Below are 16,889 nucleotides of genomic sequence, written 5' to 3' on the forward strand. Positions count from 1 at the left end.
ACACAGAGAGACACACATAGATACCTTTGGGATAATTTTCCACGAGCTGAACGTACGATGAATGAATAACCGTTTAAAAGCGCTTCTGTCTTTCAGCTTTACCTTGCTTGTCCATCCTTCCACCCACACACATAATTTTCAGTCTGTAGAGAGCATCGTGCCTGCTTATTACTGAAGGGAGGGCTACTGTACAGTATGTCAGCTAAAACATCCATGCTCACCACCACATAGTCTAGCTCCTGTTGTTGAGCTATATTCAAGCATCAAATGTCACATGATGATAGAAAAGATTGAAGGTGAATGTACTTTGAACTGAAATTGATGACAACATTGGCATCATCCAGTCAGCACTTCAGACCCAGCTTTTCAGGCACCCTGAGATAGATGCACATCAAGTGACTTTAAAATTATATGTTGCCTTCAAATGTCAGCTGTGCTGAATAGAAACGACTCCATTTCACTAAAGCAGAGCACACCAGCTCCGACAGCACTGCAGATCACTTTCGCTTCTGACACTATTCCGACCCCCACACACAATTTTACCTCCGCAGTTGAATGGGTGGCTCAGACAAAGTAGAACTCGTCTCTCCAGCCGATGTGCGGGGTTGTATTGAAAACAGTGGAATCTAACATTTGTGGAGCAGTGCTCTGTGTTTTGTCGTAGCCAGTGTGTGGATATACTGTACATGGAGAGACAGCATTTCAGGCACCCTGAGATAGATGCACATCAAGTGACTTTACAATGATATGTTGCCTTCAGATCTCAGCTGTGCTGAATAGAAACAACTTTCTCAAGCAAGAATCACTTTCGCTTCCTAGCCTACGCAATGCCGACCCCCACACACAATTTCACCTCAGCAGTCAATGGGTGGCTCCGACAAAATAGAACTTGTCTCTAATCGCCAGCCGATGTACGCGAACATCGGAGCCAGTGTGTGGGGTTGTATTGATAACAATGCAATCGAACATTTGCGGAGTAGTGCTCTGCACTTTGTCGGAGCCGGTGTGTAGAGGCCCTAACATTGCAGGTACAGTACACGGAGAGACAGGATGTTTGGAGACAGTGTGAGTACTTCCATCAAGTCTCTTATTCAATTCACATACAGTAGGGCCCTGCAGCAGCACATAACTCATTCAGAGCCTGAAGACGAATCAACTTCTCTGGTCAGAACATTGAGTCAAGCAGGCTACAAAATACATCTCTACAAAAACCTCATCTGAGATGGAGAGGGGGGTTGAAGTCAAGGTCGTGCCGACCTCAACAATATGAAACAATTTTGTTTTTTCATTTGCTCCATAAGCACAAAGCAATAAAAATAGCACTTTTAATTATGTGAAATAGACTGTCGAAATAGCCCCAGATATTACATTGCGGAGGTTCCTTTTTCATTTTCTGGGAGTGCGCCAAAGGAGGATGGAGCCAGTCCTTTATTTATGACCTAGCTTTTGTTCAGGTTCAGACAGCCCTGTGTTGTCTGACAAGAGGGAATAATCTTCAGAGAGCGAGAGACAGAGACAGAGAGAGACAGAGAGAGACGGAGAGAGACAGAGAGAGACAGAGAGAGACAGAGAGAGACAGAGAGAGACAGAGAGAGGCAGAGAGAGGCAGAGAGAGGCAGAGAGAGGCAGAGAGAGAGAGAGAGAGAGAGAGAGAGAGAGAGAGAGAGAGAGTGAGAGAGAGAGAGGCCGAGACAGAGAGAGAGACGTGTGTGCGAGCGTGTCTGCTTTCAGTCACTGCAGCAGCGGGTACAGCAGAGTCTCAGCAGTGGGGCCTCGTCGTACCGCCGCCAGTCAGATAGCTCTCAGATACCGGCAATTAACTCCAGGGTGTGGTAACGGCCGTGGGTCAGAGGCTGGGGAGGTGGCGGGCCAGGCAGGCGGGCCAGACGAGAGAGGAGTTTGGCGGCAGGAGACCAGACAGCACAAGGGAGCACCTCTGTGTCACTTGTCTTGTCTGCCAGGGTGGAATAGTGACCTACTGTACGCACACTCCACGTCACCTGTCACCTACCACCACCAGTTCTCCTCACACCTCCTTTGAAGTCTGGGTCATCATGTTAGAACAGTGGTTCTCAACCTTTTTTTGAACAAACGCTCCCTGGACCTCATCCTAGGCCTCCAAACGCTCCCTTGACCTCATTATATGCCTGCCAACGCCCCCGTTAGTATTTTTTAAAAAAATAGACTAATGCACCTCATTGGCAATTAAGCACTGTCCCCTCTCAGCTGTATCCTTCAAAAACACCCCCTAGGGCCCCCCAACGACCCCTGGGGGGCAGTAGCGCCCCTGTTGAGAAACAATTTATTAGAAGTGCGTGTCCACTTGCATCCAGGCCTGACGACTCCCACCCCATCCACCCCCCTCTTCTTCTTCTTCAGCCGTAGTCCTCTGTTTCACCCCCTAATCCTCCACACCTCCCCAGCCTCCCCCTGTGCCTGAAGGAGGAACATAGACGACCCCCCACCCTGCACTTTTTTCATCTGGGGAGGGTACATGTAGCTTATGAAACAACAGGTTATGAAACCTGCCTGGTTTGGCTGGTGTCCACTCTCCACCATACTGTTTCACCTGGGGCCTATAAGAAACTGGTTCAGGAGTAAACCTGGTTAAGTTAAAAGATAAATCATCTAATAGAAGAGCCTGGAGTCCTCATTTCCTTAAGACTCTGGGGCTCTTCTATTAGATGATTTACCCCCTAACTTAACTTGCTGTACTCCTGAACCAGCTTCTTAGTACAGGCCCCCCTGGGATTGGGGCAGCTGCCAGGGTGAGGAGATCCCCGTTCATCTAGGTCATCTCAGTCCTAAGAGTTTAGTTGTGAGGGTACCACTTTGTTTTAATGGTTCACTTTTGCAATGGATCTTCCACATTAGGTACAGTGTAATAACCAGTGCATTACATTAATACCAGTGTAATACCATGTACCTAGGTCTAACTCAAGATGTAAGTACGAAATTGGTACATGGTGTTACACTAGTATTACTTGGTATTAAATATTGTTACACTGGTTAAAGAGTTTAGTTGTGAGCAACTGGACTTCCATTTTGGGGCTTGAAAGACTTTTCCACTGAGAGACTTCAGCTCTAAGGCGCCATTTTTATACAGTATATACCCAGGTATTTTGATGAGAGAACATTTTTCCTCCCTCTGTTTACCAAAGTATCTTCGTTCACACCAACAGCAGAAACGCATAAATATGCTGCCGAGAGCTGTCATAAATATGTTAAGCCTGTGCGTGGTAAGGAGAATGCTATTTAAGTCTCCGTTTATATACAAACACTAACCATACATTTTTTTAAAAAAATCTCCACTTTTAGCAGAGTTTTTAGAAAGATTTGTTTTCAGAGGAAAAACCTCCGCTTGTGTGTAAACGAAAGACGCAAATGAAGGAAAATCTCTTTTCTCTCGTTTATCAAAATACCCGGGCATGTATAAACGGGCCCTAATTCTGAGAGTCATCGGACGATGGGCTGAGTGTTCACCTGAAGGGCTGGATCTTTGTTGAATGTACTGTACATAGACGTTCTGAACACTGTCTATGCACTTCAAGTGCACTTCAAGAAATGTTCACCTGGAAAAAGCTAAACGCCTTGCTCAACCATTCTCTGTTGCCCTCAAAGCCAAAGAGAGGACAACAGACCCTGGTCCACACTTGGTGGCAAGTTTTTTATATCTCAGCCTTTCAAGTCATTTTTTCCAAATCACTTTTTGTCACAGAGATAGTGTTCACTCTCTATGTCTTCACTGCAGGAAAGCCTGATCCCTCTATAGCCATCCTTAGTGCTGAGGTAATGCCCCAGTCCCTGATGTGTGACAGCCGTGTGGGAAACGGCCCCAAAGACCCTGCTATCTGTCCGCTGCGCTGAGCCCCTCTTCACCCACGCCCACTTTGGCGCTGGGGGTGATGATCGGCTCAGCTCCTGCTGACCCGTTATCTCTCTCTCTCTCTCTCTCTCTCTCTCTCTCTCTCTCTCTCTCTCTCTCTCTCTCTCTCTCTCTCTCTCTCTCTCTCTCTCTCTCTCTCTCTCTGTCTGTCTGTCTGTCTGTCTGTCTGTCTGTCTGTCTGTCTCTCTCTCTCTCTCTCTCTCTCTCTCTCTCTCTCTCTCTCTCTCTCTCTCTCTCTCTCTCTCTCTCTCTCTCTCTCTCTCAATAGAGGCTTTGTTGAAGCTGAGAGAGAGAGAGAGAGAGAGAAGGTCTGAGAGAAGGTAAAAGGAAATGTTACCTTTCCTGCCAAGCTGAGGGCAAAAAAAAATCTTCCTCTTTTTCTTGAAAAGAAGAGGTGAATTGGGAAAGATAAGGGCTTAGCTTTGAAGTTGAGATATGTCCTACCCCTTTGTACAAAACTACAAATAACTGAATTATACCTGAGTTGTATTTTTTTGTGTCAATAGGACAACTGAATTGAAAACTGTAATTGTGTTGCAGTTCAACAAATGGGCTTCCTGTATCCCTTCAGGCATCTCGACCATCTCATCTCGCCATCTCAACCCCCAAACTAGTGCAGAATGCACATGGGCATGTGGTTGTGAGAGTGTCTGTATCTGTATGTATTCATTGTGTGTGTGTGTGTGTGCGCGCGTGTGTCTGTGCACATGTGTGTGCGTGTGGTTATGTACGCACGTGTGTGTGAGCGTGTGCACCCGCGTGTGTGTGCGCATATGTGTGTGTGTGTGTGTGTGTGTATGTATTAGGTTTGTGTGTGTGCGTGCATGTGTAACTGTGTGTGCGTTTTGTCTATGTATGTGTGTGTGTGTGTTTTGTCTATGTATGTATGTACTGTACAGTGTTGTGTTTGTGTGTGAGTGTGAGTGAGTCTGTAATCCCCTGGGACCCCTGTAATCCGTGCGTACTGTACGCGTGGGGGGCCCTACAGAGTTTTGACACGGCTGTCAGAGAGAAGTAGTCTGGCCGTGCCCTCCTAGTGACGCAACACCTTCAGCGTTGCTTCTGGTCAGGTCGAGAGCAATGCAATATTGTTTCTGAGCTCCCGGAAAATCGGGAACTCCTACCACTTTGTCGGAAAGCATACAACCATTAGCAAACCAAGGGAGGCGGGTCGGCCATGCCGTTTGAGAAATGTTGATTGTTATGCTATTGGTCAGACCAAGTCTTGAAGAGAAAGTGAAGAGTTCAGATGCAAAACCCCCTAACTCCATTTCTGAAGACCTGTACTTCTATATTTTTAGAGAACCCCGTTGTTGGTTTGGTTTACATTTATGTACTTGATAATACATATAAATAGTTATATTACTAAAATAAAATACAAAAATATGCAATTTTGATAGCTTTGTATTAAATACAAATGAATTAAGATTATTTTCTGAAAAGGCACTTAGGGGGTTTTGCATCTGAACTCTTCAAGTGAAGTTGAAAGTTGATGATAATCAGGCTAGAGAGAAGAGGAGTGAGGGAGAGACACAGGGAGCACAGCATCCATCCCCATGGTGTACATTTTGTATTAAAGTGAAAGAAAAGTGAAAGTGAAAGCCCATTGGGAAACTCCAACTCCCATTGTCATTGTGACACAGCACTCCACAGCAGACAAGTGAACACTGCACACTGCACACAACGAAATTGCATTTATGCCTCACCCGTGCAAGGGGGCAGCCCTCAGTGGCGCCCCATGGGGGGCAGTGCGGTGGGACGGTACCATGCTCAGGGTACCTCTGTCATGGAGGAGGATGGGGGAGAGCACTGGTTGATTACTCCCCCCACCAACCTGGCGGGTCGGGAGTCGAACCGGCAACCTCTGGGATGCAAGTCTGACGCCCTAACCGCTCACCCATGACTGCCCTGGATTACAACCCCCCCTCAACTTATTTCTTCATCTCTCAACCTCACTCTCTCTTTTCATAATGTAGACTCTCTCTCTCTCTCTCTCTCTCTCTCTCTCTCTCTCTCTCTCTCTCTCTCTCTCTCTCTCTCTCTCTCTCTCCCCCCCTGTCGCTCTCCTGTCGCTCTGTCTATCTCTATCTATCTCCCTGTTGCTCTCCTCTACCTCTCTTCTCTACCTCTCTCCTTTCGCCGCCTCCTCTTCTCTCTCGTCTCCATCTGTACCTGTGATGCAGGCAGATGCTGGGTTGTGTAAACTGCCTCCCACACATGGTGGCAGCGAGGGGCGTAAAGGTGTCAGCATCTAGGTGATGAACGATGCGTCTACCAGGCAGAGGCCAAGCTAGAACAGCACACAGACACACACACACACACACACACACACTGACACACACACACACACACACACACACACACACACACACACACACACACACACACACACACACACACACACACACCACACACACACACACACACACACACTGACACACACACACACACACACACACACACACACACACACACACACACCCCTTTGAAACCTCATAGCTTCCAGACAGCTGACTCCATAGACCAAACACAGAACACAAAACCGCACATGGACACAACACACGCGTGCGCACGCACACACACACACACACACACAATCACTATCACATACACACACACACACACACACACACACACACACAATCACTATCACATACACACACACACACACACACACACACACACACACACACACACTGACCCAAACACACAATCACACTCACCCCTTTGAAACCTCATAGCTTCCAGACAGCTGACTCCATAGACCAAACACAGAACACAAGACACACATGGACACAGCACACACATACACACGTATACACACACACACACACACACACACACACACACACACACACACACACACACACACACACACACACACACACACACACACACACACACACACACACACACTGCCGACATTCACACAAAACACAGACACTCACACAAAGTACAGACATTCACACAAAGTACAGACACGCGTATGACAGACAGACAGACAGACAGACAGAGCGCATGTTTCTGTTTTGACTGAACATCAATAGGGGGAAAGAAGCTTTTTATACATCCTACACTGCATGATCTTGGCACCCAAACACAAGGTATCCCTCATTCCTCCAGCATTCTCATCAGTTTCTACATGACCCCCCCCCCCCACACACACACACACACACACACACACACACACACACACACACACACACACACACACACACACACACACACACACACACACACACACACACACACACACACACACTCACACATCCATCAATTGCGTAACACTATGACCCTTAGAAATGATGCTCTCTAGTGTTTTCATTGTGCTCTTTTTCTTTGTTTCTTTTTTTGTCTGTCTGTCTTTGACACGTGCGCTGCAGTTCTCCAAAGAGATCCTGGCCAATATTTACTCGGCTTACATTGACAACTTTCTCAACGCCAAAGATGCCGTGCGGATCGCCAAGGAGGCCAAGCCTGCATTTCTCAAGTTTCTGGAGGTATTTTCTTTACTGTGTGTGTGAAAAAAGTTAGGCATTTGTGTGAGAAGTCTTGAGAAGTGAGTACTGTTCTGAGGGGGTCTGTTCTCTGTCTCTCTTTTACTGTTCACTTCTCTCCCCTTCGCTGCTTTTCTCTCTCCTTGTCTTCATACAGTATGTACTGTACTGTACTGTATGAGGAGGAATTATTACCATTTCTAAGAGTGTTTGGGTTCCTATGTGTTTGTCGACCTCTGCCGTCGTTCGTTGTTATTGGAAAGAGACTATCGCTCGATCACCGAACATGTTTGGAAGATTGCGGTGAATTTTGATGATAATTTTACTCTAAGTGTCAAGACATTGCTTCTGATGCTCTTTTGCCAAATTGCGATGCGAGGAATGAATAGAGTCTAACAGCAACAACAACAACAAAAATGTAGACCACTCATATTTCCTGGACGTTGAACATACCTGCAGGCATGTAGTCAATGATAGTCTGAAGCTCATTTAAATTGGTCTGTGTCTCGAGTGGTTTTGCCTCAGTAGGGCAGAGGCAGTGAGATGAATTAGGACTTGTAAATTGTTTTTGGCTAAAACCCCTCATCAACTTTAAGTGCTGAGAATTTCCGACAAAAAAAAACATGTATTCTCATTGGGCTTTGGCCATAACATGAGTCAGTGTGCCCCCTGGTGGCGGTGACTAGAGTTGCATATAGTAATATGTCCTTTTGGAGGTAAAACATATATATATTATACTACATTAGCAGATGCACATGTACTGCTGTATGCCCTAGACATCAGAGTTATACATAATAATTATACATTGGTAAAATAATTTTGGATGTTAGTAAGTCCATTTGAAGACATTGTTTGAGAACATAGGCTACGTGTTTTTCTGGGGTGCTGGTTGATGCTATCTTGATTTCCTGTTTTCTCCACTCCTCTCTGCTCATTACAATGTTTGACTCTGCTTTCTTTTCCTCCTTTGTGTGATCCCCTCACAGCAAAGCATGCGTGAGAACAAAGAGAAGCAGGCCCTGGCCGACTTGATGATCAAACCGGTACAGAGAATCCCTCGCTATGAGCTACTAGTCAAGGTGAGTGTCCAGTCATGTTATTGTAAAACTGGGCACACTGAGGATGGCAGAATGCTGAAATGCATCTGTGTAATAATAAAAGAAATGTATGCATGGTGCATGGTGCTCACTTCAGTTTAACAATATTTTGGTCAGCACCCTAAAAAGAAGAATAATCTGTTGGGTGAAGCCTGCTCCAACCTATATGAACAGTCATGTTCGTGTGCAGTGGCTGTCTCAAGCTAAAGTCATGCTCACATGCTGACATAAGTGTGCGTGCCTGCGTACGTGCATACATGTGTGTGCATACGTGCGTGTATTCAGACATGACTTACCACTCACTCACTCTGTGTGTGTGTGTGTGTGTGTGTGTGTGTGTGTGTGTGTGTGTGTGTGTGTGTGTGTGTGTGTGTGTGTGTGTGTGTGTGTGTGTGTGTGTGTGTGTGTGTGTGTGTGTGTGTGTGTGTGTGTGTGTGTGGTGCGTGCGTGCGTGCGTGTGTGTGTTGGTTCCACGACAGGACTTGCTAAAGCACACCCCGGAGGAGCACCCTGACCACCAGTTCCTGCTGGACGCCCAGCGGAACATCAAGCGGCTGGCCGAGCGCATCAACAAGGGCCGCCGCAGCGCCGAGGAGGTGGAGCGGGAGACGCGCGTCATGCAGGAGATCGAAGCCCACATCGAGGGAGTGGAACATGTGAGGAGAAACTGCAAATTGCAAATTCCCTATTAGCCTACTGCAGATAACCAGTATTGCATAGTAAAGGACACCCAGGTTTCACCATTGTATAATACATCCGCTTGTGTATACAGTACGAACATGTAGAGTAGTGTAGAACGTACTCACACAGAAACCAGCAGAACCAGACAACTAGCAGCTTACAGAGCAGAGCATCCATCACTGTGTACATCACCCAAGTATTCTAATTACAAATGGTAGGCAATAATATACGCTATGCATGTTTTCTCAGTGTGTGCACATTAGAGTATATGAAGAGCTCTTTTCCAAAATGAGATATATCCATTTTATAGAATGTTGGGAAAATTTTGTATTGGGCATTCCATTGAAATGCATTGCAAAATTATTTTTTATAGAGGTTTTAAAGTATGTTCTCAAAACATTTGAATGGCAAGAATTCACGCATAGATGATAGGACCTCTTCACAATCAATTCCAATATTAAATTGCAAAAAGTCAAAAATGGTGGATATACCGTTTTGGAAAACAGCTCTTCATATCTTGTATGCATATATCAGAGGTCATCCTGCAGAGTCCGATCCTCTTGCTGGCATCCGTTACACCCACTGCAGATAGACTGCAGTGGTTAGGGCTGGCACTTCTAATGCAGTATGTAGTTCTTCTCACATCTGCAATGCTGCACCAACTAGTATGAAGTGCTGGTCTACTCATATAGTGCGGTCAGGCCGACCGAGAACCGAGCTGGAGCCCGTTCCCACACCTAATCGCGAACCGGCCGTCGTGTTCACGCCACATATTTTAGCGTTTGCGAACCGGAAAGTTGGTTCGCTATGCGAACCGCAAAATACTAGGTTTTTCTCTGCGAACCGTGACGACAGCGTGGCCGCCAGCAGGTTCATCCGGGTAACACAGTCACGTGCGGAAAAAGTTCAGTGCCCGGTATGAACACGGGCGGTTCGCAGATAAGCACTTTAGTGCTGAACGCAACTGGTGTGGGCACCGGCACCGGCACCGGCTCCTGAACCAGCCCAACACCTGGCAAGCTCAGGCCACTAGGGGTGATTAGGCCAGCCTCCTGCCAAACTACTGTCATTCAAGAGTCTGTGATCTTACTTACTTACTTTGCTTACTTTACTTCTATTTTTCAGGACATTGCACATTAATGAATACATACATACTGTACATACATACAGTATACAGTATGTACCAGATTATAGCACAAAGGTTAATATCCATCTGGTGTCCAAAATAGGCAGGCTAGATGTTTACAAGCAAAGAAATTATAATCACAGACATACAGTATATTTTATATGAAAAAGACTGTTAGTAACAAATGAAATGATGCCTCTTTTTTCGTTGCTTTTCTGTGTAGATCATGAATCCACAGAGGAAGTTCCTGCGTCAGGAGATGGTGATGGAGGCGGTAAGTGCTCACGACTTTTACACACATTTACTCACCCTGACAGGGCCGGATTATCCATAAGGGCCAGTGGCCATTTAGGGGGGGGCGGGGGGGGGGACCACTAGATACACAACAAATATTGTTCATAAAGGGGGCACCTGCAAGGTGTAGTGCTTGGGGGCACCGCAACGTCTTAATTACGGTCCTGCACTCTGATGTAGGCGGTAGGGCGTTGCTTTTTTAATGCAGTAGCCCATCAATTAAAAAAAAATATGTCTGAGTGCCTGAATCTGTAATATTTTTCTTTAACTACTCGCTGGAGCTTTCCAAGAGCATGTCTTGGTTCAAGGGATACGACTGTAGTAGCACTCTACCAAGTTCTGCTTTTGTTTTTTATTCTGATGATTAGTATTTTATTTTTGCTATGTGTCTGCATGAGCTTGGTTGGGATACCCCCTGTGGTGATTGACTGTTATTTTCCCCCACTTTCTTCACTCACACACACTCACACTCACACACACACTCTCTCTCTCTCTCTCGCTCTCTCGCTCTCTCGCTCTCTCGCTCTCTCTCTCTGTTTTTGGTCAGTGGCTGTACTGTGCCAATGTATGATGGGTAAATTGTATTAAATAAAGACATTTTAAATCTCTCTCTCTCTCTCTCTCTCTCTCTCTCTCTCTCTCTCTCTCTCTCTCTCTCGCTCTCTCTCTCTCTCTCTCTCTCGCTCTCTCCAGAAAACGGTGGGGGGCAAGAAGGATCGCTCCCTCTTCCTCTTCAGTGATCTGCTCATCTGCACCACGCTCAAGAGGAAGTCTGGATCCCTGCGCCGCAGCTCCATGAGCCTGTGAGTGAAGCGCCAACTCTCGCCAACTCTCTCTCTCTCTCTCTCTCTCGCTTGCTCGTTCGCTCGCTCTCTCTTTCCTTATTCCTTTCTCTCTCTCTCGTTCTGTCACGCGCTCTCTCTCTCTCTCTCTTTTTATTTCTTTCTCTCTCCTTCTCTCTCCTTCTCTCTCACTCTCTGTGTCTCTACCCCCCCCCCCCCCCCACACACACACACACGCATTAAGATGAGGTTCCTCCAATGAATATTCACACCAGGTTTCTTAGAAATACTAAACGTACTATTACGTAATGTACAAGCCTTCTTGGAAAACACGATTTCTTAGAGAGACTTGATTTAATGGTTTTAATTCAAAGGTCTGTTTCTGCACCACGGGGTCTGCAGTATTTATGCATTCAGTCTCATTGGAAGAAAAATAAATATCTTAGAGAATCAGGTTCAATAACAAAAAATACAAGTATGTTGATTTAATTCTTTGGTGGGTGAATTTGATTATTTTGGTCAATAATGTTTGAGTCAGGGGAAGCACTGAATCTCTATGACCTAGCATCCCTAAACCACAATACTCTAACAATCTCTCTTGTATCTTTAAATTACAGCCTTTTGGAAGGACCACTGTGACATGTTGCACCACATGGACTCACTGATGCATAGATGATTGATTTTATACTTGATTTGCAGTCTTAAAAAAGACTGAGTGCTTACTCATCTTTGTTTTTTTTGTTATATTACCTCAGATACACAGCCGCCAGCATTATCGACACCTCGAGTAAATACAAGTTCCTGTGGAAGCTGCCGCTGGAGGATGTGGAAATGGTGAAAGGTGAATATAGCAACAATGGCCTCGTTTTACATGAGACATTTAATTCAGAATTAACTTTAAGTCATTCTGAATAAAGCTTAATTCCGCTTTGAAAACGTCATGTGAACACTTCATGAAAGATCGAATTAAGATCGATGGAACTATTTCATTATGAATTATTAATTCTGATTTAAAAACATCATTAGAACAAACTTATTAGAAGGAGAGGGCTGTCCTGCCCTTCAAAGGCAAAGTATGATAACTATGCCAACACTGAAACAGAAAAATGCCTTCAAAGCCTTGGTAATAGGTTGGAGATTGTAGTTAGTGTGCACATTTCACATAGCAATAGCTCTAAAACGGGACACATTTGTCAGAAGATAAAGGAGGTATAATGAATATAATTTTCAGTCTTAACTCAATTTTCAGAAAATATGTATTTAATACTGCACTTTGCCTTTGTGTGGCAGTGTGGGAGATTGAGTTTTACAGAAAGATTTGCGTCATCATGGTTTGCTCTCATTTCTTGTTGCCATTATACGTAGGTTCCAACCAGGCCACTAACAGAGAGAACATTCAGAAGACCATTGGGCGTCTGGATGAAGACTTGAGCACCCTGGGCCAGATCAGCAAACTGTCAGAAACACTAAGCTTTCCGCATCAGGTGAGAACAGATGTCATGTCTTCATCTTTTAACACTTCACGTTGGTCTGTGGAACAGTGAGTTGCAAGCTTAAACACCACAGGACATGTGCCAATTATTTTTAGTTTTTTAACAACAGCAAGCTGTAGAACAAAAACTGTTTCTGATTCTGCCCTCTGCCTTAGGGCTTCCGCACACCGGCTCCGACAAAGTGCTGAGCACTGCTCAGCTAAAATTCGATTCCATTGTTTTCAATAGAACCACGCACACTGGCACCGATGTCCGCGGACATTCTCCGATGTCGGAAAGCAATTAGAGACAAGTTCTATTTTGTCGGCGCCGCCCATTGACTATCAATGCAATGTTCGGGTGAAATTGGGTTTGGGGGTCCGAATTCTGTCGGAAGCAAAAGTGCGCCGCACTTTGTCTGAGCCGGTGTGCAGAGGGCCCTTAGAGCACAATACTAACTGCCATACAGACAATCAGAACAGGTGCAGCCAATATAGGGTTCCATCTCAACTGTCACTTTCAACATTCTATTCTTAACGAGCACCTGCAAGCAAAGAGAGTAGAGACTTATGTAAGGGTTAACGTTCGGCGAGAAGGTCGCTACCGTGGAATAGCAGCACGACAGAGAGAATCTTTAGACCCCGACGCGGAGCGGAGGGGTCTTGTTCTCTCTGAAGTGCTGCTATTCCACAAAGCGACCGACTCGCCGAAAGTTAACCCGCTTATTATATGTATATACTTAAATGATTCACACATGGCGGGGACATTTCTTTAGGCCTATTTAATGTGAGGTCTAGCCTATTATAGTTTTTAATGTCAAAAGATTGTTGCTGCGCAAAACAAAACAGTGCCGTTGTGGAACACCGCTAACAGCTAGGTAGCCAGAACAACAGGTGTTGTCTATCACAGCAGCTGATTAGAGTCTTGTTGAAAAGTCGCTTTAGCAGTGAAAAGTCTTGTTGCCATTGACAGCGGTCTGTTATAGACCAACCCGTCCGTTATCGAAAAATAACAGACATGCGAACGTTGGGGAGCCCCGTTGAAATGAATGGAGCATTCGACCGATGACGTCACAACCATATAATAAAGTGCATTCATGTGGTCTTCCGAAGTAGATATTATCTAGTTGCGAAGTGGTATTTACAAGTGCGTTGCGTTCATGTGCTTTTTTGATGTTGTTTACAAATTAAAAATGGCGGACCAGAGTGAGACTCGCCAGTTTTTAAAATAAACAATTATAGACTGTTGTTCATCAGCTACAGCAAGCAAATGAATTAGGAAGTCAAAAGGTAAACATGCTGAATATTTTCTGACACTGTCATTTACCATGACTGTCTGAACATACTGATGCCGGTTTTTGAGTATTTCAACTTAGCGGTTGCCATGGTGAGAGTAGGGCCAGCTGTTCTGTGCGTCATCATCTCGTAAACTCGTTTATCAAAAATTTTTCCGAGTTGTCCAGTGGTAAATACCAGAAGTGGTGACGTTCATGTGTGCTTCGAATGTCTGCATTTGGTATTTACGATAATTACGAGACCACATGAACGCACAATTAACCCTATCTCTGCCTGCAACTACAGTTCTAGAAGTTTATTGTTCAGCTCTTCAATGCAATCGGATATTCTATGCGTTTACATGAGACACTTAAATCCGATTTAACTCACTTTAAATCTGATTAAAACTTAATTCCACTCTTAAAATATCATGTAAACACTTACCGAACAGGATTTAAGTTTATTCCGATTTAAACTTAAGTCCGATTAAAGTGGGTGGTTTATTCCTCTTTTATTATATGGTTGTGACGTCATCTGTCGAATGCTCCATTCATTTCAACGGGGCTCCCCAACGTTCGGACGTCTGTTATTTTTCGATAACGGACGGGTTGGTCTATAACAGACCGCTGTCAATGTCAACAAGACTTTTCACTGCTAAAGCGACTTTTCAACAAGACTCTAATCAGCTGCTGTGATAGACAGCACCCGTTGTCCTGGCTACCGCTGTCAATGGCAACAAGACGTTCACTGCTAAAGCCACTGGCTTGTATACAAGTCATTGGCTAAAGCGAATCACTCCGCAGGGGGTCCGGTCTTTTGTCACTCTAATCAGCTGCTGTGATAGACTACACCTGTTGTCCTGGCTAGCCTTCCTAGCTGTTGCCTAGCGGTGTTCCACAACGGCACTGTTTTGTTTTGCGCAGCAACAATCTTAACATTAAATAGGTCTAAATAAATGTCCCCGCATGTGTGAATCATTTAAGTATATCCATATAATAAGCGGGTTAACTTTCGGCGAGTCGGTCGCTTTGTGGAATAGCAGCACTTCAGAGAGAACAAGACCCCTCCGCTCCGCGTCGGGGTCTAAAGATTCTCTCTGTCGTGCTGCTATTCCACGGTAGCGACCTTCTCGCCGAACGTTAACCCTTACTTAAATCCGATTAAACACGTTCCTCTGTCATGTAACCTTTTAATCAGAATTACAATAAATCCGGTCGTTCCACGCATGCTCGTTGACCACACGATGGCGCCAAGAGCCCGTGCTCTTTGCCAGTGAGAAAAAGATGGCGGCACTTCCTGTTGATTTTCACATGAAAGTTTTGCTTAATTTAAAGTCCCTAAGCGACTATAAATGTTGTGGCTTCCATATATTGATGTAAAAGTGCCCCACGAAGTAATTAAGCACAACAAAGTTATTCCACATCACCCTTTCACCAGTTCGTTTTTCTAAGATAGGTGGGTGCTAACTAGCATTTGAAAGAACCAGACCCAAAGGGGATTTTACCAGCCTTGAGTCCACTGAGGGAATTCATTTTCGGGCTGAAGATTAGCTTGTGTCCCAGTAGTTCCCCGGAGGTTTGGCGACCACGCCCCCACGCCTTATTTGGCTCACTCAGCACGTGCGTCCTCAATCCAATCGCAATGCTTTATTTTCCCCAGACGTTTAATCGCATTTAAGTGAAAGTGCCATGTATACACGTCGCAAAATAACTCTTAATCCGATCTACTTAAATCCGATCTATTAGATCCGATTCAAAAACATCATGTACACGTAGCCATTGTCTTGCTGGAATGTTTATGACAGCCAGCTGCTTGGCTCAATGGTATTGGTGCTGGATTAGAGATATGGAGGTTGGGAGTTCGAATCCCACTCGGACCCATGTTGATTTTCAAAATTATATCATATGCAGTGTTCCTTATCCAACTAAAAATACCATGTATGTCATTTAGTATCAATGGCAAAGTTGCTGGATTACAGATATGGAGGTTGTGAGTTCGAATCCCACTCGGACCCATGTTGATTTTCAAAATTATATCATATGCAGTGTTCCTTAGCCAACTTAAAATACCATGTATGTCATTTAGTATCAATAGTAAAAGTGCTGGATTAGCGATATGGAGGTTGTGAGTTCGAATCCCACTCGGACCCTTGTTGATTTTCAAAATTATATTATATGCAGTATGCTAACTTAAAATACCATGTATGTAATTTAGTATATCCCCAAAACGTGGAGCTACAACACTTTCAAGATGGCTGAATCCAAGATGGCTGAATTGTTTGGCCCATAACCTCTGACTGGGTGGATGGATTTTTCCAACATTTCTTTTAGCTTTGTTTTCTCAATAGTAGTTTGTTTTTAATTTAGGGATAGAGATATCAAAAATAAAACCGCTCATCTCTTCCCCAAAAGGCAAGCCCACTTCCAGCATTTTCTGTGAGAATGCAATCTAGTTTCATATGAAAATCCATAACATTTAAGTTATGTCGGGGGGCCAGATAAGACGGCCTCAAGGGCCGTAAATGGCCCTCAAGCCATAGGTTCCCACCCCTGATGTAATGGCTGAAATGCATTATGAACAAGCTGTTAAGGTACTGTAACTAGCCCCACATTGCTCCAGGGTACTGTAGCCAATGCCCTGAGAGCTTTTAATGTAGTGGTAATAAATGTTTCTTTCAACATTGTGCTTGTTACATTTTCAGTTCAATGGGTTTATTTTATATGGACATTGCAAAATCATCTCGAGCAGACCAGATGCATTTGTTTGAGTTTTTTGTTTGA

The 16,889-nt window shown here is 44.7% G+C and overlaps 1 protein-coding gene across 1 annotated transcript in view; it reads left to right on the forward strand.

Annotated features, from left to right (window-relative positions):
* The window catches only part of LOC134454389 (rho guanine nucleotide exchange factor 17-like), a 136,861-nt gene that overhangs the window by 105,707 nt on the left and 14,265 nt on the right, over positions 1–16,889 (forward strand). Inside the window, exons 4-10 of the mRNA XM_063205363.1 lie at positions 7,270–7,386; positions 8,370–8,462; positions 8,960–9,136; positions 10,511–10,561; positions 11,275–11,384; positions 12,119–12,204; positions 12,729–12,847. Of these exons, the coding sequence (XP_063061433.1) occupies positions 7,270–7,386; positions 8,370–8,462; positions 8,960–9,136; positions 10,511–10,561; positions 11,275–11,384; positions 12,119–12,204; positions 12,729–12,847 (753 nt within the window). The remainder of the gene's footprint in view (positions 1–7,269; positions 7,387–8,369; positions 8,463–8,959; positions 9,137–10,510; positions 10,562–11,274; positions 11,385–12,118; positions 12,205–12,728; positions 12,848–16,889) is intronic.

This window comes from Engraulis encrasicolus, chromosome 8 (assembly GCF_034702125.1).
Source record: "Engraulis encrasicolus isolate BLACKSEA-1 chromosome 8, IST_EnEncr_1.0, whole genome shotgun sequence".
NCBI lineage: Eukaryota > Metazoa > Chordata > Actinopteri > Clupeiformes > Engraulidae > Engraulis > Engraulis encrasicolus.